The sequence below is a fragment of the Bombus vosnesenskii genome, unplaced genomic scaffold (genome assembly GCF_011952255.1).
Source record: "Bombus vosnesenskii isolate JDL3184/JDL3185 unplaced genomic scaffold, Bvos_JDL3184-5_v1.1 scf7180000013355, whole genome shotgun sequence".
NCBI lineage: Eukaryota > Metazoa > Arthropoda > Insecta > Hymenoptera > Apidae > Bombus > Bombus vosnesenskii.
In genome coordinates, this window is record NW_022882990.1 from 2,469,471 (window position 1) to 2,493,719 (window position 24,249).

The following is a 24,249-nucleotide window of genomic DNA, read 5'->3' on the forward strand; positions in this document are numbered from 1 at the left end:
AGAATATTTTATACGGGACACCGTAACTCGCCGGGAAAAAAAGAGGAATGACGTTCTCCATATAAGAGATAGGAAGAAGGACGAACTGAAAGCAGGGAGGAACGAAGAGGAACGTCCGAGAACGTAGGGACAAGCTGGTCGACCGATGAAGAGAAACGCGAAAGCGATTCAAGAGGAACGAGGAGGCTCGAGCTGCGGCAGAGAAGGGCGATTAAATAGCACGCGAGGTCAGTGCCTCGAATCGGAGATCGGGCCCAATCAGTATGAAGCAGATAAAACTCGTGTTGTAGTTTCCAGCGAGGTCTTTGCTTAATGAACATTGTCGTCCCAAATGAATTTTCATATATAGCTTCTAATAAACGTTTTAATATGGCGAGACCGAAGAGTAGAAATTCGTAACTTGGAATTCAACAAGGATTCCGACATCAGGATCATAGAAATTTATAATATCTATGAACCCTTTTATGTTTGTGTATAGCCTAATACTTATATATGTGTGTATCCGATGTTTAGGTACGTGTAATAGTTATTCATGTATGGTGGTTCTTATGCCTATAAATGAAAGCAAAAGCATTGGTAACAAACTATTCTTATATTCCTACATATCTTTATAAGCTTGGAAGACGTTTAGTTTATCAGAATCTTTTTTATAATAAGTAAATACTATTAAATAAGTAGTCTCTTTTTCATAATTATATTTAGTTAAAAAAGTATTATAATTAAAAGAGTAGTATCTTTTTACTATTAGAGTAGATAAATATAAATATAAAATGTGTAACATTGAGTCATATATTGAACTCTGTTTTATGAAAATTATTAATTTTTTTAAATACGAAACATATAATTTATAGTTTGTAATATAAATGTAATATAAATAAGAAGTAAATAATTTTTTTGAAATTTTTGCATTTTAGTTTTCAATTACTTTCGGGTAAATTCGATATGTTACTTTCACATGAAAAGTGGAAACTCACTCAACCAATCGCATGTTTTATGGCAACAAGCAGCGTATGATCAACACGTGTCATGGAACGTCACTCAAAGGATTAAAAACTAGACAGTACAATAATGTACCTAATAAATTCTACCATTTTTTTCTGACTTTTAGGTATTTATAATAAATAACTTTCATATTTCGAATTTCCTTCGATGTGTTACATATAATTATTGGGTTATACTGGGAGTATAATCCGGGTTTTCTGCGACATAGGTATTCCAAGCGTTATAAAAATAGAGTCGGATATAATAGGATATGTACATCATCGTGTCTATCGAAACTGATAATTCTTCTATTTGTATTGACGATTAATTTTGTTTTGAAATTAACATACTCTTCATAAAGTAAACATAAAATTTGAAAGGCGGAGCAAACAACCAAAAATTGCATCACTCAGTATTTGAAGTCGTACATTATGCGCTACATTTCTCAGAGTTATCACCATTCGATTTTTACTTTTTGTCATACACTTCATAATTTCTATACAAAAAGATACAGAAGGTTTTAGGAAGCAAGGTAGAATTAAGGGGCAGTTTTATAGCAATATCAACAGTTTCTTTCCTGTTAAAACCTTAGATTCTACGTATTTTTCCAATGTATTAGCAAAAGTACATCAAATATTGGAGAACTTGTTTGAAGTAAAAATATTCAGTTTCAATCGAATTATTCTCTTTCATAATATACTACATATTTAAAACAACGTGTATGTTCAGAGTAACTTAATATAATAACTATGTAATAACGAATAAAACTCAGAATGCAGATATTTTCCTTGCGGAAGGTAAGTTGTACATCCTTCTACCGACGCGCGTATGTACATTTAGTATTACGCAGAAAAAATTTCCATGGAATCATTGAAAGTCTTCCCCGTGTTTCACCAATGCAGTGTGTCTCTTTTCCAGATGGTTTATAGAGTCGACTCGGTCAAGAAATCCTGCTAACAACTCTCTTTCTCTCTCTATACCTTTATCTACGTCTGTCTTCGAGTACACTCCGATCAAGGCCGTTTCCCGGTGCACGCTGGGAAAACTGCTTCTGCTCGCCGCACGATTTTTCATTTATTATATCTCAGCGCGAGTAACGCAACGGAACACTCAGTCTCTTGTAACCGACGTGAAGCAGAAAACCTGAGCTTGGAGCTTTTATCGCGAAGAAACGCTTTATTAGATGCTTAGCCAACGGGCATATAAGGGGTGCGTGGTATTCTTGTAACAACATTGAGATAAACCGCGATACAGACGCAACGTGCAGCGCACGGGTATATACAGAACATGCAGCGTGCAACGTCGTACGCTCATCCGTGTGCACCTTCGCTCGACACGCTGTGTGTATCTGTCCACGAAGCGCAACATACGTAACGAATGTGCGATACTCATTAGGAGAGTCAAGGGTATGTTACGTGAAGAGTGCGGTTACGCTCCGCGTCTGACATTACGTCACTGAATGTGCATCTGTCGGTGAACACGCAACAGACAGTCGGAGTTTAGCACGAAGAACGTACAAGCGCCACCGAAACGCGATACCAATTTGCTCGGCTGAAAGGGAAAACGTTTCTTTCGCTTTTTTCCGAACGTTTGCTCGATTTTCATCGTCAACGCACATGGCAAACGGTTACCGAAACTCCCCTCGATTTCGTTGTTTTTGCTATCCTTGCCATACCAAGGAGAAAAATCAACGTATTGATTTTGGAAAATTCTTTTTCGATTTGTGTAAGTTGAATTTTGGAATGTCAAAAAATTCTAGCTTTACAAGCTACAATGTACATATATATACAATACATATATACATATTCATATACTAATATAGGATATTTAGAAAAAGTTTAAAGGTGTTATACCTTCACAAAATTGCTAGGTCATTAATCAATACATATATGCAGTTCCTTTTGGTAATCTTTTGCTATTTAGTGAATAACATCTTGAATAGATTACTTTTCCGGAAAATTATCTTTTTCAGAAATGAATGGAAATAGTTTTTGCAAGTTCGTAAAGTATTCGTTTTCTTGTCATGAGAAAGTGTTTTTGTTTTTAATTAACGTATCGATACGATGAGATAAATTCCTACTGAACGTTGAATAATTTTTGCCAATTTCTCATCGGAATAGAATTTATTTTCTCTATCATTGATACATTTGACGTTCAATTAGAAGTAGGATTTATTAAGTAAAGTTTATATAGGCATCAAATAATAATATACAGATTATATCGAGACATATCAATCGTCAAAAACAAGATGATCTTTCCGCATCTTCCAATATATTAAATTTCGTAATATGTACTCAATGGTAGGTTCATATGATTACACAAATTTGATAGAATCTGATGAAAGAGGAATTTAATTTCATTAGATCGAGGAATTCGCTTCATTAGAAAATGTACAAATATTTTTCTAACTGGCATCAGTGATTGATACAAGTTTATTTGAAAATTGTTAACTAAATCATGCTGTTCACAGTTATGAACGTCGAACAATAGAATAGATTAGAAGTTGTAATGAAAATAGGAGACCTGTACAAAACTGTGTTTATTAAGCATTCAGTAGCTAACATAAATTAATGAAAATAAAATTCAAAAGTTCAACTGTTATATTCAAATGAACAACAAAAAAGGAACATCCTCTTTTTTCAGTGTTGTCCTAAGGTAATTTAATATGTATCATGTGACATAAAAAATAATCTAAATTAATATCGGCAGCACTTAAAATTATCAAAGTCTTCGGATTAAAAAAAAAGTCCAACCATTGCACATCTTGATTTTACCTGATACTTTCACTAAGTACTCGATCTTCGTTCAAACATATCAGACTATATTATTCATTGCGACAGCTTATTGAAACTTATGATTATTTCATTAATTGTTGTGGAAGAAAAATTGAGCCGTAGTTTATGAATAGTAGTGAGCCTCAATAATTGCGTACGTACGAACATAACCTATCGCTTGCAACTGAAGACACAGTCGAAGCTAACTGGCAACGATTTTCGAAATACTACAATGCAGATGTATATTGTTAATAGGTACTGTTATACATTTCTTCTTGTTTACTACTAAACCATTATGATACATATTCGAAAAATCAAAAATATATTAAGAACACTTCAAAGCAAAATAAATTTCATTGAAGCGCAAGTATTTTGAAACAGATCTTTGTTAATATTTCAATGTGACAAAAAATAATTGGCAAACTTTTTTGAATTAGTGGGTAATACAGCTTTCTCTTAACGTTCCTATTTTGATGCTAATAATAATTGCTGCTAATAAAAGTAAATCTTAGCAGTGTACTTTTTTAGAAGTAAACTCTTCGTCTTTGTTAATCATTTATTTCTTGTGTTTAAATATAGTATCATTTCTAATTTGGAATTATAATTTTTTAAGGTAAAACGTTTACAGTCAGTTTTTTTTACAGTGTAATTTAAATATACGCAAATGATTGGAAAATAATTAGAAAGTATAATGAAACAAATTGTATAACATATAAATAAAACAATTGTAGATATGTAAAGTATTAAATATTTTTAGATGATTTTAGATTAGAAAGGAAGTCGACTTGGCTAATCTCTCTGTCTGTAATTAACTTTTCTTTTCTCAACATCTTATATATTGAATTAGAAATTATAGAAAATATGCATTGCCATGTTATTAATACGTTAAGAATGGAGCAGTAAAATAATGTATACAAATTGTGTATATGCAATACTCTTAACAAACTTGTATAGATTAATTCACATATAAGTTTTGTCAAAATACAAAAGATATGTTAGAATAATGTGTACTTTATAGATACTCATTACAAAAATCGAAGAAACAAATGAATTTCCATGATTGTCAAGAAATTGGTTCTTCATAATAGTAAAAATGCTTCAATTTTTTGAAAGTACATAGAATTACAAAATTCAGATGGGAGAAGAAATACTAGTAACGAAAAAGATATTACGTAAATCTCTCGAACTTTCTTTTATAAACGCTAATATTAAAAAGCCGAATGTAATAATTTCAACTGGTTGAAAAAGTTATTCCTAGTAGAATATTAATGCATTAACGCAACATTGACCCTTCGTTAAACAAAAAATTTTACCGCATCGATTGTTTACAACTTTGATAAACTCACAACGCATTGTTTCCTATCTAAATATCTCGTTACGTTATGCTATGAAATAACATTTTTGTTAATGTATTCAATGATATGTAAAAATATATGTAATAGATTAAAAAGACAAATATCAATATTCATCCAAATGAGAAAAAAAACCGCGCAGGCGTACAGAATCGCGTCACAAAGTAACGGACGTTCCCAATCAGGCCCGACACTTTTACCATATCACGCGAATCTCTGATGTCGCGTTTCAAATGACGTAAGCGTCTGCCGAGTTTCTTGATTACTCGATGGAATATTTTAATTACCGTCTACCTACGTGTTACAAAGTCTTTCGCTTTCAGAATCAAGTTTTCGGATATTATAATGCTGACGACAATCCACCGATACGACGACAAACAACAACTTCAAAGGAATCGTTATTAATCGTTTTATAGCCACCCTGCGAATATTAACCGCGGCCTAGCACTGACAGATAACGAGTACATAATTACAATCGACTTCACTAATCTAGCATTATACACGAACATTCCACGTAACGACCGTGAAACATCGAGCTCGTCGTGAAATACTGTCACGCGAGAGATACTACTTACTTGATCTCTTGATCGCTTTCGAATACAAAATTCTCGCCGATTACTCGCCAAGCGTCCGAAACGGCGCGGCGCGGCGCGGCGTATCGGTAGACAATGCGTGAAAGGTGGTGTTGCGCTTCCGCGAACATTAGAGCTACTGGCAAGAGAGGAGCGAAACGATAATTGCACTTATTCGAGGGTGACTCGTGGGAGGAATTCAAATAACAAAAACCTGTCACGTAACGCACACCTTCCAGAGTCGCTGAGAAAATCGCCCGGGACGAAAAATTCTACGAGAGAAAGGTGAACCAGTGTTTTGACGACGGATCGGGCGAGGCTACAAAGCACGATCGGCATTATTCTGTCGCAATTTATGGTAAGTAGAAATCACAGCCTTGCTCCAGGCAAGGTAAATAGAGTGTCGACCACTGCGTTCGGTTGAACACTGACAGCTGACGGAATGCGTTTTAGAAACAAAACAGGAATTCGCCTTTATATTCTTCGCGATTTTCTTTTCGTCGCATAAGCTTTCCGTGGTTTTGGTTACATTCAAGCTACAGAGACAACGAGCCGTGACTCGCGACGCGTTACGAAACCGTCGTTTTTTAGTTACCCTATAAAATTTATTGTCACTAAATATAAAACAGCCGACCTACTATCGTCGTCATCGCGTTTCCTCGAGGGTTCGCGTTACAAACGTCGCGATCCTTGCCGGCAGACGTTCCCAATCGGGAATATTTTCACTTTTATGGTACTACGAATTTTGACGTGAACTTAGAGGAAACTGCAGGACATTTGGATCAGGAATTTAGTTGAAACTTTGAATGCTAGTAAATTTTGTCGTCCTCTTTATAAAAACGCCACGTTATGGGATTAGATACTCAATATTTTTTAGATATGCATTTATGAAAACTTCATAGGTACAAAAATGTACATGTGCATAATGCGCAAAGAGATATAATTTATACAATATTCGATAAGTGAAGCCCATATTTAATTTTGCACTTGCATAAACGTTCCTAGTCTACCCATGATAGAAGTTTAACTGTAACTTTGTGCCTGTTCAAATACAGTTGCTATCAGACTCTCTAATATATAATTTACAAATATTTTTATGAAGATAAAAGATACAATTCAGCAATTCAGCAGTACTCAAACTTTCAATTAAATGAATGACAATCGAGTCTTGTACTCTATATGTCAGTAACATACGTTTCTTAAGCTAAACGCTAGGTCTAGTAGGACAACATCCAATTCTACTTCGTTGCCGATACATTACAACCTATAACAACGCAAAGGGAAACGCAATTTAAGCTATTAAGGACTAACGTTGCGTTAACGCAATATTTCACTTGCAATTTTTATCAATCAATCTATTTTTCCGAATCTTGTTTTATAACATCGTGATTATGAAAGGGAATTGAATTCCAGGGATTCACATTTCGTTCATGTTGATTCTATAATTTTATAGAGTTTAGTGAAATTAAAGCCAAATGATAAGCTGTTACTAGATCTTTAATATATTAAGACGCTTCTCAAAATTAATGCCTTTGGCTGAGAATTTTTGTCTCTTTTGACTTGCAATCGAAGCAGGTGGAAAAGTGGGCGAATGAAAAAAGCGAAGGAAGCTTCTACCGGTCCTGATGGTCGTCGGTCCGAAAGTAAGCGGAGGGAGAGATGACCTCAAGATGATGATATCGGCAACGTGGTCGTCGTAGGGTCGTACACAGAGGTGGCAGAGAGAGAGAGAGAGAGAGAAAGAGGTAGAGAGAAGAGTGGCAGGAAAGGAGATCGACAAGGGAGACGCGGCAACGACGCGACGCCAGTGTTGCCTCGTGCAAAAATAACGTGGAAAGCCTGCTTTAAACTCAGCCGACCGCACTTACTCGAAATATACGCAGTGCGCGCCTCCCGCTTCTACCAAATCATTTTTAAATCTCATTGAACAGCAGACGGCTGGGAAAATTCGCATTAATTGCGCTATGTTTCGTTAATGACGATTGTATAATGTGTAACGTTGTCTAAATACCACGCGGATAAAGCAACGCGGCGTAGAACCGCTTTGATTCTCGACGTTTGCGTACACGCCGTAAATGGACGCCACGGAAACCGATGCCTCCAAGATCGTTCGGTTAATCTTTGCTTCCAAACTGCCCGATTATTTTTAGAGGAAACTCTATTGGCGTTCCGTTCAGCTGTTTAACGGAAACGATTGAATTAAAGCTGTTCGAATACTTTGGAATTCATAGAATTTGGGGTAAAGTCGTTCACGATCCTTCGTTGAGCGGAACACGATATCCAGTAAAAGTACCAACCTTATTCTGTAAAAGCTTTTTACTCGTACGCTTTTACATTGGATATACATATGAAATTTATATATTTTTTAATTTTTATTTAAAATTAGTTAATATTTAGCTTTGTTATAAGTTCTGTTACAATACAGTAAAAAAATAGGTTACGTTATAATATGCAAGTAACTAAAATTTAATTATTTATAACAAGATCGTCGATTTGAGGGACGATCCGTTAATGGGAAGTTTGGTATTGTCCCTTTTCGAATAATAACAATAGAAACTAAAAGAAATTGTTACTTGAATATTAATATCTATAAAATAGACCAAAATAAATGATCTTCTTTCATATGGAAACAAAATTATTCAAAGGGTGCGTAATAATTAGTTCGGATAATGAAAGTTCTATTACACGTGTAATAACGAAAAAAAAAAATGAAGAATGTTAGTTGAAATAACTATTCTTTCTTGTGATACAAGTTTGGAAAACTACATAACCAGTTACTAATCACGCACAGCTGCTAAAGAGTTATTTGATTACCTAGAAGCTTTTGTCGGAGCTTTATTTGAACTGTATCTGTATTGATATACATCAACAAATTCCTACAAAGAATTCTGTGTATTACATTCCCTTATTCTTTCTTATTTGCTACTCCTAAGAATTCATTACAACATTTTATAGCATATACAATTTCTCACTTTAATATTCGGACAACTTTTGAAACAGAATAACTTCTTTAGAAGTGGACCAAACTACTTTTTTCAAAAGTTAGAAGAATTAGTTTACTAGATGACGCGTTAAAAAGATTTAGAACTATTGCAACTTATCGATATCGCGAAGAAAACAGTAAATATCGCTTTTTCCAACATTTTTTTCTGAGCTTGTAATGAAAATGTAGCCTCTACATGCTGAAGATTTCATCATAATCGGAAAACATTGCTATGAGGTACAAATGGTAAGAACGGTAAAAAATCACAGATTTTCACGACTTTCGGTCAATAATTGTAAGCAGTCTAGAGATTCTTAGTTTTTGCCTAATTCCCGTGGCGTCAACCGGTTTCGATGAAATCTTTAGCATAAGCTACAACCTACAACTGACATAAATCTACAATTATAGACTCAGAAAGAAAAGTAAAAAACAATCTTTACTATTTTCTTCGCGATGCTGATAAATTTAAGTTGTTCCAAATCTTCTTTACACGCAATCTAGTTAATTAATCCTTCTAACTTTAAAAAAAAACCGTTTTAAGTCACTTAAATTTTAAATATTAAAGCGAGTAACTGTAGATAAATATTTCCGACATATTCAATCATTTGGAAAGATACTGTCGTGACTCAAGTTCCTTTCTTCTGAAGAGTCAGGCCTCGTTAAACATTACACACAACGTTAAACATTACATAGTGACAAAATACATGAATAGGGGAAGTCGTTATACGAAATTCAATTGAATATAATTTGGAATTATTACTTAAAATTTGGATTTTAAATTGTTCTATGGATCGTTCTATCGTTCGAAGAACAAAAAATGTATCTTTGAATATCGTATTATAAAAACAAAATAGGAATAAACCTATTCATCATGCAGTTGATTGGATTTACAAGTAGTAAGATTTCTCTTATTTATAGCTGCTCTGTTCTCTCATACAACATGTAATAGTAGTATATGTATGTACGTAGTGAAACATCGAATAGTATCTGTGTGATAGATAGTACAGTAAGAAAAAAGTCCTGTACCGAGAAAGACATTTGGTGCTTATGTTGTTAGTTCGTATCCAAACAGATTATGAGAACAGTGTTTTTTTCTTTTCTCTCTAAAATTTCTCTCTAAAACACTCATCCTACGAAGAATTGCAATTAGACAAAGATAATAAAAAACGAAAACGTTATACTGTTGATAAACGGAAGAACTCGCGTATAATCTCTATCAGATAGATATTATTTAAAAGACCAATAGATAACGAAAAGAGATTTTCCTGATATTTTTATAACGCCTGTGTATGATATCAACGTTGTTTTAGAAAAAATAGTGAATTCCGCTAAAAAGAGTTTGTAATTTCTGACTACAAAAATATTCTCTGTATATTACGCATATGGGTATGTTTGTTCAAACATATTTTAACACCTTCAGGCACGCATTCTATGAGAAGAAAACATTCTTGTCGAGAATGACGATCTGCGTATGAAAAGTAACTTGTTTATACAGATTCGATGCGATAATGAATCATTCAACAGTCACATAGATTAACCCCATCAATTGAAAGATAGAGAAAAATGATACTATTATAAATATCATTTTATCACAATTTATCTTGAAATTTACTATTACTTGTATCATTTCCTGTGATAAATGAATTTATGAAAGCCAGTCAGTTATTTTTTGGCAATTAAATATAAATCAAAAAAATTTACAAAAGGTAAAGTTGAACAGTTTGATTTTTACATAGACTTCTTTTATTACACTTCTGTTTTAATCGTTGTTCCAAAGTCAGTCTTTATCATTCGAATAACATATCAATCTATCAAGACTATAGAATACACTTGTATTGTATACACTTGTATTCACTTAACTGATCCAACAGAATCCTGCATAGTAGAAAACCTCTAATTATTTTGAACAGTGTATACAATATTAACATTATGATAGTTTTCTTAATAAAGTTTTCTTCATAAAGTTTTCTTAATAAAGTTCTCTTGCAAATCGAGAAAAATGTTTTGTACCGTACTATATAAAAATAATATATTTGGAGGTACTAAATTTTTCTATAAATATAACAAACATTCAATTATTAATTAAAATTATGCTGGACTCTAGCTAATTGTCGACTTAAGAATGTCTCCTTATATCCTAAGAAGGTTTCAAATTTAATTCTATATTATCAATGCAATGGTTTCCTCAAGAAAATTCATAAGCTGTTCATAGTTCGTGAAAATCAACTGCCTTTAGAGATGATACAAGAATCCATCCTTCATTCTATACAATACTGAAAATTCATAAAAATTTGTATACATCCGTTACTCCTACAGCTGTTGCACAAGAATCCTGTAAGGAGGATACAATTAAGATTCCATATAGTATTAGATAGATAACACAAGAGTTCATAAAACTAAATTGCTTTTAAAACTATTATGCGAGAATTTCAACTTTATTTCATACAATACCAACTGATTAATATAAAGATTCATAAAAATGTATAAAAATCAGATAGTTTTTGAACTTTGCACAACGAATAACATAAATCAACTTTTATTCATTGAAGAATATGCAGAAGACGATAATGGATAATTCCATTCGCTGGCATGATAGAGCACCAAATAGAAGATTACGGATCAACGTGAATCCGATACTTTCATAATTGTCCAAGCATTTCCTTCGAATTCTTTGTTGTTCTATAAACGCGAAACGCTTTTCACCTCCGTTCAAAACGGCATACAATCCAGAAAGAGTAACGACGAAATAAGAGGTCATGTTAAAAGAATAACACGTTTAGGGATACCAGGGATTCTCTGACGACGTCTACACGCAGTTGCCGATCGTTAGAGCACAGCTGTCTAATCGTCATGGAAGAATACTGTGTTCAGAGCTTTGTAATGACGGGTACGACTTGTGTAAACGAGTACTAAAACCAGACGGATGAGTGACCTCTGCTGGTTTTCACGGCTCTCGAAGCTTCTTCGCACGAGCTGGAGATTCTACAGCTTTGAGAAATCGGGCTAGACCTGCCTGACGCGGCGCTCGTATTGCTTAAGGGCTTTTCATGTTTCGAACCAAACCGCAGAGACCTTTCCTCTACTTTCCTGTTTCAATAATATCCGACGAGTACCGGCATTCTTTCTGGATATCCTTGACTGCTTTCGAGCTCCAAGGTTGAATTTTCAATCAAAATTTTCAATCCGACTGTAGAAGTCTGAGTAACGAAATCACCACGATTTTCGACAAGATTGACCGAATGTAATAAGATATGACATTACGCAATGAGAAATGAGTTAATAAAGAGAACATTTTAGAGAAATTGATCGTTATTTGTAAAATGGTGAATAGACTTGAATGCAAGATCTAAATCCATCATGTATATACATGTGAATAATTAATTGGTATTGTACTATAGATTTTTGACACGATTTTTTTTCGTCCTCCATTATCTTGAAGAGTATAGTTTCAAAAATATATGTATACACAAAATCCTATTTCCGAATTCTCAAAGTTAATGATAACTGAGATAGTTAAGAATGCATGGAAAATGACGCACAATCTTCGCATAACTATATGCATACGCAGTTAAAATACCTACTAGAATTAATGCAACAGCGCTTCTTTATTATTCTTCTAATTTGCGGAAGTTTTGCGTGTTTATTAACTTCTTTTTTATCCTACATACTTTACGGCTACGAAAACTTTATTTTTAATTTTCTACATGTTGAAGGTGTTTTAAGGTACCTTTCATTAAAAATATTTTCATTAAACTATCACTATGACTACAGATCATACAGGTACAATATCATCTCTGCTATCCTAGTAAACAAATCTTTTAATCACTCTATCTGTCAAAAGATCGGTAGAAAACAGAATTGTACTTTGTACACGATTCAAAACATTATTTCATGATTTTAAGTAAACATATTAATTTGGCAGTAAATCAATAAATAGCAGTATTTGGATTTTTTGCGATATTCTCTATAAGGATCGAAAGTATGTAAAGTTTGCTTCCATTCAAAATAAAGTAAATGATGCGGTGATACAGTAATTGTTGAAACGTTAGGACTCAATCTCAGAATTACAGCCGCCGTACACAATAGTTATGCACGTCGCAGATAATACCGATCTATCCTCGTTTATTTATATTCTTACTTATACACGCGACCAGCCGCGAGTAGAAACACCACGCCGGAGATACAGATATTTATACACAGACATCACGTGATTGCACACTGTTTCGCGCCTTGCAGTGAACTTTGCAGCTACATTAAATGGACTTTTCGCAACCGGCCTCTTACATATATCGCTACTTTTCGAACCTCGAGAGCAGACGTGTTTGCGAACCACCCTTTGTCTCGCTTCACAGTTCACTTGAGAAAACGTCCACCATATTGACAGTTATATCTGTGACGTATCCTACTCTAACGAATCACGTTAATAAATTTTTTGAAAACTTATTGTTGATTGCCGCAAAATTCTCACCATTTATTTTTTCATGTCTTTATTACAACTTTTTGATAGACGATGCGAATAATTTTTCTTGTTGATAGTAATTTGCGTTTTTATGAATTTTATTCAAACAATGAATTATAGTAAGGAACAATTTTACATCTTCAGTTATGTGGAAACTATACAGTAATTTTTTGTATATAATTAATTAAAGTATCTAAGGAAACGTGAATATACAAGCTTCTCTTCATTCTATTTTCAATTAATTCTAATTCTAATTAACTTCTAATTAACTTTACTTTTTTGTATCGATTTTATAACACTATTCGTTACAAACCTTATTCTTGGAAATTCTCTTAAGTAATTAACGGTAAGATAACATTCCTATAAATATTGATATATTTTAAAATATTTATTTCTTGATTTAATTTTAAATCATTTCAAATATTCTACGTACAGTTTGCATCGTTCATTGCAGTCTCTGCCTTGAGAATTTTTATTTAATCGATCAATTGAATAAACCTATGCACACGCTTATAAAAAAAGTTGACACGTTTTAAAATCAAAGAAAAAATCTTCATAACTCATCAAACATTCATTAATTTTATATTATGTTTTTCCTTTCATTCATAAACTTTATCAATTTCCATAGTGTTTACCATAAACCTGTGCGTTGTTTAAAATTGTATTAATCACATCATATCTGTTTAAAGTACACTTACAATTCGAAAAAAAGGAAAATATTAAAATAAGTCAAATGAAACAAGTACTACAATAAAAAGGCAGCTCTACTCTCCAATAATTTAAGTAAACCAGAAAAATCAGCTCAAAGTCAGTGAAAATCAAATCACTTTAACTAATCACTTGAATATTTGCAGCAATCATTTAAACATTGGAGCTGCCTTCCTATTGGTGCAAACTTCTCAATTATATAGACTACTTTTTATAAATATATTATGTGCGTTATATGGAATATTTTGAAAGTTCATTAATACTGGAAATTTGAAATGTATATAAAAACTACAAAATATTTAGTAAATGGAGTATTTAGCAAATATATATATATTTCTCAGAGATCATAGAGAAAATTTAAACAATTATCCATTACGTCAATAAGCCTCGATATTCAATGAGACCATCTGTAACAATTATATTCATGCTGTAAGTACATTAATTGTTTATTAAATATATATTTTGTAATAAACATCTTGTAATTTCTATATATAATATTAAACATTTTTAAGTTGATTTTGAATTTGATCTATATAATTATGACAGTTGTATTTCACTGCAGCGCTAGTAAAATTTTAAATGATTTATATAATACGTATATAAGTTAAAGTTTTCTGTGGTTTATAATGATCAAATTCTTTCGTAAATCGCTGTTTATGTGAAAACCGCAGCGCGGTATTTCAAATGCGTTCCAAGCTTATTTACCATATTCTTTTAATAAATACGATATAAATGTTATATATTATTCATCGATACCTATATTTTACGGAATATTAAAGTAAACTGAAATTACTTAGATCGGAAGGATATTTGAGACAAACTATATAATTTACCCTGTAATTTTCCAAATTCTATTAAAAACAAGTTTTAAGTGATCTACATTTGGAAACAGAGTATTTAACTTCGTTATTAGTAGCATAATAAATTGTGAAATAGGTCGTATACTTACATTAATAGTTCGATGATCATAAATTTCTAGGAGGATATAATTTCTACTCATCAAAAGGAAAGTTTGCTCAACTGATGTTAATATTCTCAGTTGTAATAATCATAATTCAGTAGCGCGTGTAGTGTGCATATTGTTTTATTTATGGATGTAATTGTGTTAGTTTTTATATAATACCTTCTCCTTGACTGAAATAACCGTATCACGCGTAGGGCTCTTCGAGTTATATCCTCATTTTTCATACTGTTTCTTGTTGCATTTAGAGCATACAATATTTTTCATTCTTTCATTGTTATATTGAAGGCTAATTATGACTCCCTCTCTTTTTTAAATATGTTTACTTCATTAATACAGAAACATAAACTTAAATAACATACCGAAGATTCTTCAGTTATCTTATCAAATTACAATAAGTTCCAAAAGAATAAGAATTGTAGAACTGCTACTGATTGACAATATATCAGCACTAACAAATAATGCACAATAAGTTTTATTATTCTATGCAAAGTTTAAGATTGAGCTTCAAAGTGTTGAATCTTAACTTAGTTCACTGAAATAATACTACCTGATTCTAATATTCAACGAAATATAGATATCAATGCGTAACGCAAGCACGATTGATGTTTATCAATCTAATATCAGATAAATAATATCAAATATTCTCGTTTAACAATAAGGAGGCAACTCCAATATTTATTGACTTGAAATTGTATCTATTGAGAGAGAAAGAAAAGTATAGGTTTTATATCTCTATTCCTGAAATCGCGACGATATAACCGACGAAGCGTTGCTGTTTACCGGGAGCCGTTTTATTTTTCTCGATTTCAGAACTCGCAAAAGTGGTCCGCTTTGAGGGAAAAGTACCACCGCGGGAAAAGTTAACTTCGCCAACTGTTAAACCGCGGTAAATCGATAACATGCTTTTTTTAAATTCCGATGAACGGAGATGTTGCACACGCATCGTTAGAAATCAGACCGCGGCTACACTAATATACACGAAAGACCGTACGAGCAGCCAACTTCTATCAAGATTTCGCCTGCGATTTTTACATTCATTATTCCCTGGCTGAATTCGAACGGGAATTTCGATTCTTCAAGCGAGAAAGCGACTGCGTGAAATTCTTCCGATTTCAGAAGGCCAGAAACCGTTTTCCACGTGAAGAACAGTCACACGTAAAAATCTTTTTATGCCAGAGATTCGATCGAGAAAATAAACAACTAAAATCAGAAGAAGCCGTATGAATGAGTGCGTATGAAATTCACACAGATAAAAGTACAACGCAAGAACGTGTTCCCCTACTCTACCGTTACCTTTCTACATGCCGCAAAAATATTCTATTCGTTGTATTGTACGAACACTATCGTTCATAAATACCTATTTAGACACTTTAATCGATTTATATGAGCAGCTTTTAAATTTTATTAAAATATACAAATTAATAACGAATTAATATAATAATTAGAAACAACACTAACTACCTTCTTATAGTATTTGTTGATTAGAAATTATAATATGTATAATATATAATTTACTAAACATTTTATGGAAGGTTAAATTAATATTATAAACTGTAATTTATTTAGGACAAAAGAATTACGCATAAATATTTTGTATAGATATTGAATTCTACTAAAGTTACTGTATAGAATAAAATTGTATAGTGTAACATACTATTACATATATTTATGTAATAAATGTTATGTACATTATGTCATATGTATGTTATGTACATATATCTATTACTTAAATGCCATTGCTTATATTAACACCATTGGTATTTCTATTAATTGAAGAAAACCATCTTAATATAACTTATAATTCAAACATTAAATAATTACAATACAAACTAGTTCTGCAAAGTTTAATAATTACATATGGAAACTACAAGGAAGGTTTTTTGAACCTTGAACATTTGATTTTGAATCCTGTTGGACATTTCAAAAAGATTGATATTCACAACATTAATTACACCGTTGGTTTGGTAAATATGTATTAAAGCTTTGCCTCTTAACCATCAAGTAGTAAAGAAATTAGAAAATAAAAAAGTCGATTTATCATATTTTTTCAAATAATCTTCATATGCCAGATTTATTACTGCATATTGACCTCTAAAAATCTATTCGTGTGGGTCGTAACATTATAAATCACACTAGATAAAAGTGATAAGTCCACTTTTGTACTTTCCTGATTTTAATGGTATCCGATATCCAAAAGAAAGCACTGAATACAACATGGTTAAAAAAGAAAATAATAGATATATCCAATAAAAAAGAAACAACAAAATTTTAAGTAGTTGACAAATTAGAAGATTTTGTAAAAAATTAAGGATAGTATTGTAATCGATATTTTTGGAATGATCAAGACTACAGAAAATATAGAAATTCAATGCAATTTAATTTTAGAAGTGTGTCTAATATTTTAAAATTATTGTTTTATTTTAAATGTGCAAGTAAAATTCTTTTATTATTTTTAAATTACTCTCTTATGTGAAATAAACAAAAATGTGACTCATATCATTTATCATATTCATCCCTTGTACTTTTCATACCATTATCCGTAGCTATGGATCTGTAGCTATGGCCATGAGAAACAAAATCATTGCAGTACTATTTATCCATAATAATTTTCCTAGATATTTTTTGACCTTTGAATGTATACTCATGCCAAGAAATCTAAAACACCTCGCTGGCGCTTTTCTCTTCCTTCCTCTTTTTCTCTCTTTTCTATCTCTGTTACTCGTATGTTTTAGTGGTGACGAGAGAATACGAGTTGTCGAATCTCAATTGAATCGCTGCAACCAGTCGCGAGCATAGCCATGTAAACCAACATTGTTTACTAAGAAGCGAAAGCTCATTAACTGACTGACCATGAAAATAGTTGCTTCTAATTGTTTACAGGAAATCTTATATCGATCACTTATGTGAGATAGAACAGTTCATTTCTTGCTATCAATCATGTTTTGAAGCCTTACGTATGATATTTCGCTGATTCTTAAAAATTTTTAATCGATTTTAATTCAGAACTTGTCTGTATCTATTATACCAGAATTTGTATTACTTAAAATCTGGCAGATTTGTGCATGGAAAAAGAAAAGAGCACAAGAGAGATGAAACTTTCACATGTTTAGTCAATTCATTTTAAAGTAATTTTTATTTAATAACTTCTAAATTAATGTCTTTAATATTAATTAATATTAATTTTGTAAGTTTTATAACTTTTAATCCCTCAATAAACAAATATTTTTTCTCCTTATTATGTGTCATATAAATACTAGTCGCTGTAATAAAAATATTCGACACGCAGGCCCCAGGCGAAAACTTGGATTTTCCATCTTTTATAGAAGACCAATTTTAAAATTCAATGTGAATATGTTATCTACTAATTCCACATCAAAACTATCTTTTTATAGAATTCTAGAATTAATCATGTTGCGTTCCTTCGAATATTTTTGATCAATTCTATTTTTATAACGTTAAAATACACATGTATTAATGTTGAAGAAAATATGAAAAACTTATTTTTGATATATTTCAAGATGTTTATATTTTCAAATCTATTAGATCATTTTCTTCTTCAATTATTTCATATTTAAATACTTTTCTTTAGTCAGCCAGTCACATTGAAGTCAGAAAATTAACAACGATGAACATATATCTTTTCCACGTGGTTGAAATATATAACGTATATAATTTAATATATTCGCCAATAAATATTCAATTCTGGCTAGATTTGCATGAGCAAATGAAACATAATGCTGACAAATGGTACGAGACACACCCTCCGTTTGCGAGTATCAATTTTGAATAATTATGTCGATGACAAAACGTGATAACTTTCACGCCGCGAAACGTTGAAAATGTTCAATTAATCAGTTTAAAAGTAGAGTTGTTTGGTACTAAGAGCATCGCAAGCATCGCAACAACGCGCATGGCTATTACGTAAGATCTAGGCGGGAACGCGAAAACGGCGGAAAGGTATAGATAGTAACTTTCTGCGATGGATTTTAGTAGTGTCAAATACATTAAAACACGCACTTCAAAATACGCTACCATAAGTATTGCGATACCTATACCTTTTTGCACGATTGAACTCATATTATTAGTAACATTACAGCTTACGAGGTGCAAGCTATTAATATTAATAAATAATCTTTTACAAAAATAAGAAAATTGGTAATAAAGCATATGAAATTTTTAAAGCAGATTTTACCAAGTATAGATCATTTGATTATTCAATATGGAGTAAAATTGTAAAACTGTATAAGAGTTTATAACCTACAATATGTAACTTGTCAATTCACTCGCATTATTTGTTTGTAAATTACTATAGAAGAGAGTCCTGATGATATTTAATACAAATGAAATTTTTATTTTCTAGTCATTTCAATTTTCCACAAAGGTATAAACATCCGCAATCTAAATACAATAGATGCACAAGGAAGAAACTAAAACTAACCTTCCAGCCAGCGCTGCTGTTGCTTTCTCCCTTTTCCCTGAAGTATGGTATATTCTGCATCATCCATTCGTAGATCTGTGAGAGCGTCAACCGTTCGTCGGGGGCGCTGGTAATGGCTTGAGTAATAAGATCGGCATAACTGTGATTTCCCCAGGCGTTTCGTCGGGACGAATTCTTCTTGACCGGAAGCAGGCCAGCACCTTGGCCGAGAGAGCCATGCTGAGGCGGTGTGCCACTTTCGACGCCTTCGACGCCCTCTTTGCTAGTCGCTACGCTCGGTACCACGTTTCCCTCGATATATTCCTCCGGTCTTGGCAGCGGCCACGTGTGCGACCGTGCTCTCGTCTGAGGTTCAAACCCGCTCTCAAGGTCGTATGGTACCCCCTGCTGTGGTTGCAACCCGGTCTTCGACCCCGACGCAGAAACCGGCACCGAGTCCATCATGTTCGTTTCCTCTGTGTACTCCACTTTGATCCCGAGCACCTCGCGAGTCTGTTCACAAATATCGCGCTGCCTACCAAGAATCCGCGAAAAGTCGCCGTAACAGTCGATGGTCGCGCTGCGATCGAAACTATCGATATCACTAACACTGCCACTTCTACGGGTTAACAACACTACGTCGCTAATAACAAATCGAAACCAGAACCAGGGGGAGGTCACTTTTATTTATTTATCTTATTAAGCCCTGTGTTCTTATATTCACGATTTGTCACTCGATTTCCCTTACCGGCGCGCGACCAGAAATAGAATAAATAGTACATGAATGATATCGCACGCACAATATCGAAAGATATATTGTTATTTTCGGAGAAAACGAGATGAAAGTAAACTAACTGCGAGGAAAAGCAGAGTATCACGGATCACTCGAATCGAACTCTCCCGCAGCTGGCAGCGGACCGACCGAGAATACGCTACGATGTACGTTGTTCTGCGTGTCGCGAGCAAGCGAGAAAGAAACTGAGAAAGAGAAGCAGGACGAGAGAGATAGGCGATTACGAGAGAGGGGGCAGACCACGTGGTCAAACTCACTGTTTACAAGCCGCGCCGTCGGTCACGTGGCCATGTTTTGATAAAGAACTTGGCCCACTGCGAGGAGAGAATCTTCGACTTTGTTGCCTGGCGGGTTTTATGTACACAGAGTTGCAAAAACTTTTTGCGTTGAGGGACAAGTATTCGTGTCGTGCCAGTTTCCGTGCACGATCTTGTTCGAAGTGTGTCGGCAAAATTTCAATGATCGAAGTAGCGATTATCGATATGCTCCCTGTACCAAAATGAGTGCCTTCCTTCCTACTTCTCATCGATGTCCCAATCGACTGTCCTATTCTCTTGGTCCTTTTCAGAATAGACGCTTTGGACAGTTAGTGCGTTTTTCTTCGAAGTCAAGTAGATCGAAATGATTCAAAGGCGTCAGACACTAACGTTCGACCTCTCGTATTTTGAGAGCACGATCGAACTTGTTCTAACAACATTCGTTTATATCGAGAATGTGACGAATATTCTCATGAACGGCATAAACGTTCCAAATATGTTCTAAACGTATGTATCTCTGTATTAGATACGCGCACTTTTATTCTTATGAAAATCAAATCACCTTACTCCTTTATACAACTTGCCGGCAATGCAGCGCGGCGAATACTGACGAATTCTTCTGACCGGCAGCCGGAACTGACCGAACGAAGCCGAAGTTACGAGAAGTGAATTCGTGGCGCCTGCCTCCGCGCATTTGAGAGAGACGAGGATAAGACGACGAGCGACGGTACGAATCGGAGAAAGAAGGATCACTGAGAAGCGAGCGAGACCGACTGATCGACCATTCTAATACCCAACAGAGAAAACTGGAGGGAGATCACGAGCATAGCGAACGAGCTATCTGGTGGGTGGTTCAGCGACGTGGGAGGGATAACAGAAAGGTGGGGGCGAAGTAGCGGAATTGGAGGAAAGGAGAAAAACGTGGCAAGTGAGCAAGCTAGGTAACAAAGAGGTTAGCGGAACGGGCGAGGGAGAAAGAGGCAATGATCCGGAATGAGCTGGATAAAGAGAAGAGGGAGAGAGACAAACCAGTGGCGGAGGGAATCAGTGAGGGCAGCGTGGTCGGCTAGCTAGATCGACAAGGTGGGCGGGGAAAGGGGTACGTTATGCCCCCAGGGCCAGATACTGTTCTCCATACTCCATACGTTGTAGCGCGACGCGGCGGCGAGGAGAGGGAATTCGCACGCGGCCACCTACCCCACACTGATGAGCGTTCAATTCTCTCTTCTCTTTTACAAGTTTTCGAATAATTTCACTGGGTATAATGATGAAATCCCTCTCGGATGTTATTCTAGTTCCGAGATAAAAAGATAAGACAATCTTGATAATCTATATTGGCGAGTTCGATTTAATAAATTCACTTTATGCATTGAACATAGATTAATAAATATTAATAGTAATAAATATCGAATTTGTGTTGTTCACAATTTCTTTTTGCATAAATTTTCTTAGCAAGTATTGTTGTAACTATTTTCCGAATAAATATTCTGAACAACTAAATTCAATAAACGCTATGTATAACATAGTATGTACTTACATTCACAATGTAATTTAAACATTGTAACAAAATATTTCTGATAGGAAAATTGTGGCAACAGTGGCATGATTGTCAAGATTGATTTGTCAAGTGAGCTGTCTGTCTTTGAGAAAAACCTCAAATAAAACCAAAATTATCCAATAATTAAATTTTTTCATTAAGAATAAAAAGTAATTAAACTTTGAATATTACCAAACAATTACTATCTTTAATGGTAGACCGCCAATTTTTATGCACTTATAAGAAATTTATCCAAAGCATAATGCTTTCTATAATTCCCGGTAGGTAAAACTATTTTTTTAATTATATTCTTAAAAATATAGATTTGCATACAAATCCACAGCTTGATTATAAATAATATCGATATTTACCACTTTCTGAGTAAAAATTACAAACCTGGCATTTTTCTACGAAAAATATCGTTACTTCTTTCTTAACATCTTCTCTATTTTTTTTTCTCCATAATTTTCACCGTCTTGGATGAGCTATTAATAACTTTAATGCTCTTATTGATTTTTTTGTAATTTCTAGGCTTGAGAACTTTTTTCCTTTGGAAGACTATTTTAATGCCTGTCAGCCTTTAAGACTCTGTATACGTTGTCTCGTTAAGCTAGCTGAAACCTTTGGAATTTCTCATACGATCGAACGCGCTTAAATTCGAGTAACTGAAGTTAATCAAACCCATTTGAAATTCGTATCTTCGACAATTCGACGAATCTAGATCTATGTAATTGGTAGCTATCTGGTGCTCTTTTTTGCACGTTGATACGCTGACTTTAATACTCAATTCAATTTCACAAGGTACCGTTTGCGAACTTTTAACATCCTACGTCCGACCTTTCGTGGTTTCCCAGATTTTAATGTCAATAACGAGGAACAAAAGTGGAGTACAGAGTTATCGGAAGCTTTCGTTGACCTCTCGCGATAATTCCCAGAATGCATGAAACGAGAAAGGTTAACGAAATGCATAAATTGGGAACTGTTGATTGGAATGCCTTTTTTGTTAGATATGTGATGCATGAAATTTACTCTCTTTTGATATTTAACTGAACTTTGACATCAGTAAAAATCCTACAACTCCTATTTCAAAATAATCAGGTGTTATATTCTAGTAATTCTTCTTCGGCGAATCATTAAAATGTCACAGTGTTGAAATTTACAAATTCCTGCTCTAAATAACTATTTTATCGTCCCAAAAATTGCTCATCTGTGTACAGAAAATTCGAAACATTTTGTTATTTTCACATCCCATTATCAGAAATTCTTTGTAACTCGCTGAAATATATACACATAATTACATACATGTTATAAATTGTATTTGAACAATATTTATTAAATACCACAAATAGTTAAAATTCCTATATTCGTTCAAGTGAAAAATATTCCAAAACTTCATTCATTGAATATCAATATTGGATTAATACTCCCTCATTTATTGAATTAATATAATTTCTGTAGTTCCTTTTTTTTTTTCTCATAAATCTGAATTTGGCTAAAACTAACTACGTTATGATATCTTGAATAAGTTGTGAAACGAAATAATAAAAACTAAATTTAAATTGCAAAAATGGTCTGAAATGAAAATTTGTCAGTCTTATAGCTGATGCTATTTTATCAAGAAAGAAATGCGAAATGTTGGAACGTAATTGGGTCATTTTGAACTTTCGTGTTGTACCACATTTTATCGTGTGAAATCGCACATGCGAAGAAAATTAAAGAAAGAAGGGAAGTTGCTATCCCTTATCCATTAGATCTACCCGAAAAAGGTGAGGTTAAGCTCATACTATCAATTACTTCACCCCAGTTCTAAAGCTTACTTTACACTAAATTGAATCAAGACGCTTGGGATAAAATTTGTTGCAACAATGAATTTGCTTTAGAATAAATTTGTCTGCGCGATTAAAAGATTGATCAAATTATGCATTTAATTACATTTTGACCTAATTAGAACGATATTAATATTCATAATAATAAAAGACGTCGACATCTAATATATTTTTAAAATTTGATTTCAAATATCCTCATTATATGTACAATTATATGTACAATATAAAAAATGAATAACTCATAAATCTTAAATTTATGAGTATAAAGCATCAATAGGTATTATACACTTACACTAATTAAAGTTTGTAGTGTAGATTATTATCATGTGTATAAAATAATATTTATTATATATTAAACATGTAAAATCAAGTAAACATTACAAAAAAAAAACATTATGATACGATGAAAAAACATATGTTTTAGGCAGAAAAAATGGTTGTACAAAGTTCAGCAAGGTCTCTTTTGCGCGATATACAAATTAATTTTCGAATTTTTTGTGTCATGTTTACATTATAAACGTAAGAAATTAGATATTGATGGAATAATTTATTCTCACTAAATTCGTGCTACATCGTTCGCCAGATTAGGTTTTATACACTTGTGAAGTATTTGAAAATTTGAGAAG

The 24,249-nt window shown here is 33.4% G+C and overlaps 1 protein-coding gene across 3 annotated transcripts in view; it reads right to left on the minus strand.

Annotated features, from left to right (window-relative positions):
* Positions 1–21,002, minus strand: part of LOC117237031 (forkhead box protein O) — a 292,486-nt gene extending 271,484 nt beyond the window's left edge. For all 3 annotated transcript variants that reach the window (XR_004493931.1, XR_004493932.1, XM_033500616.1), the window contains exon 1: positions 19,232–21,002. Coding sequence is in view for 1 of the 3 variants with exons in the window: in XM_033500616.1 (XP_033356507.1) it covers positions 19,232–19,675 (444 nt within the window). In the remaining 2 variants the exon portion in view is untranslated. The remainder of the gene's footprint in view (positions 1–19,231) is intronic.
* Between the last annotated feature and the right edge of the window lie 3,247 nt (positions 21,003–24,249).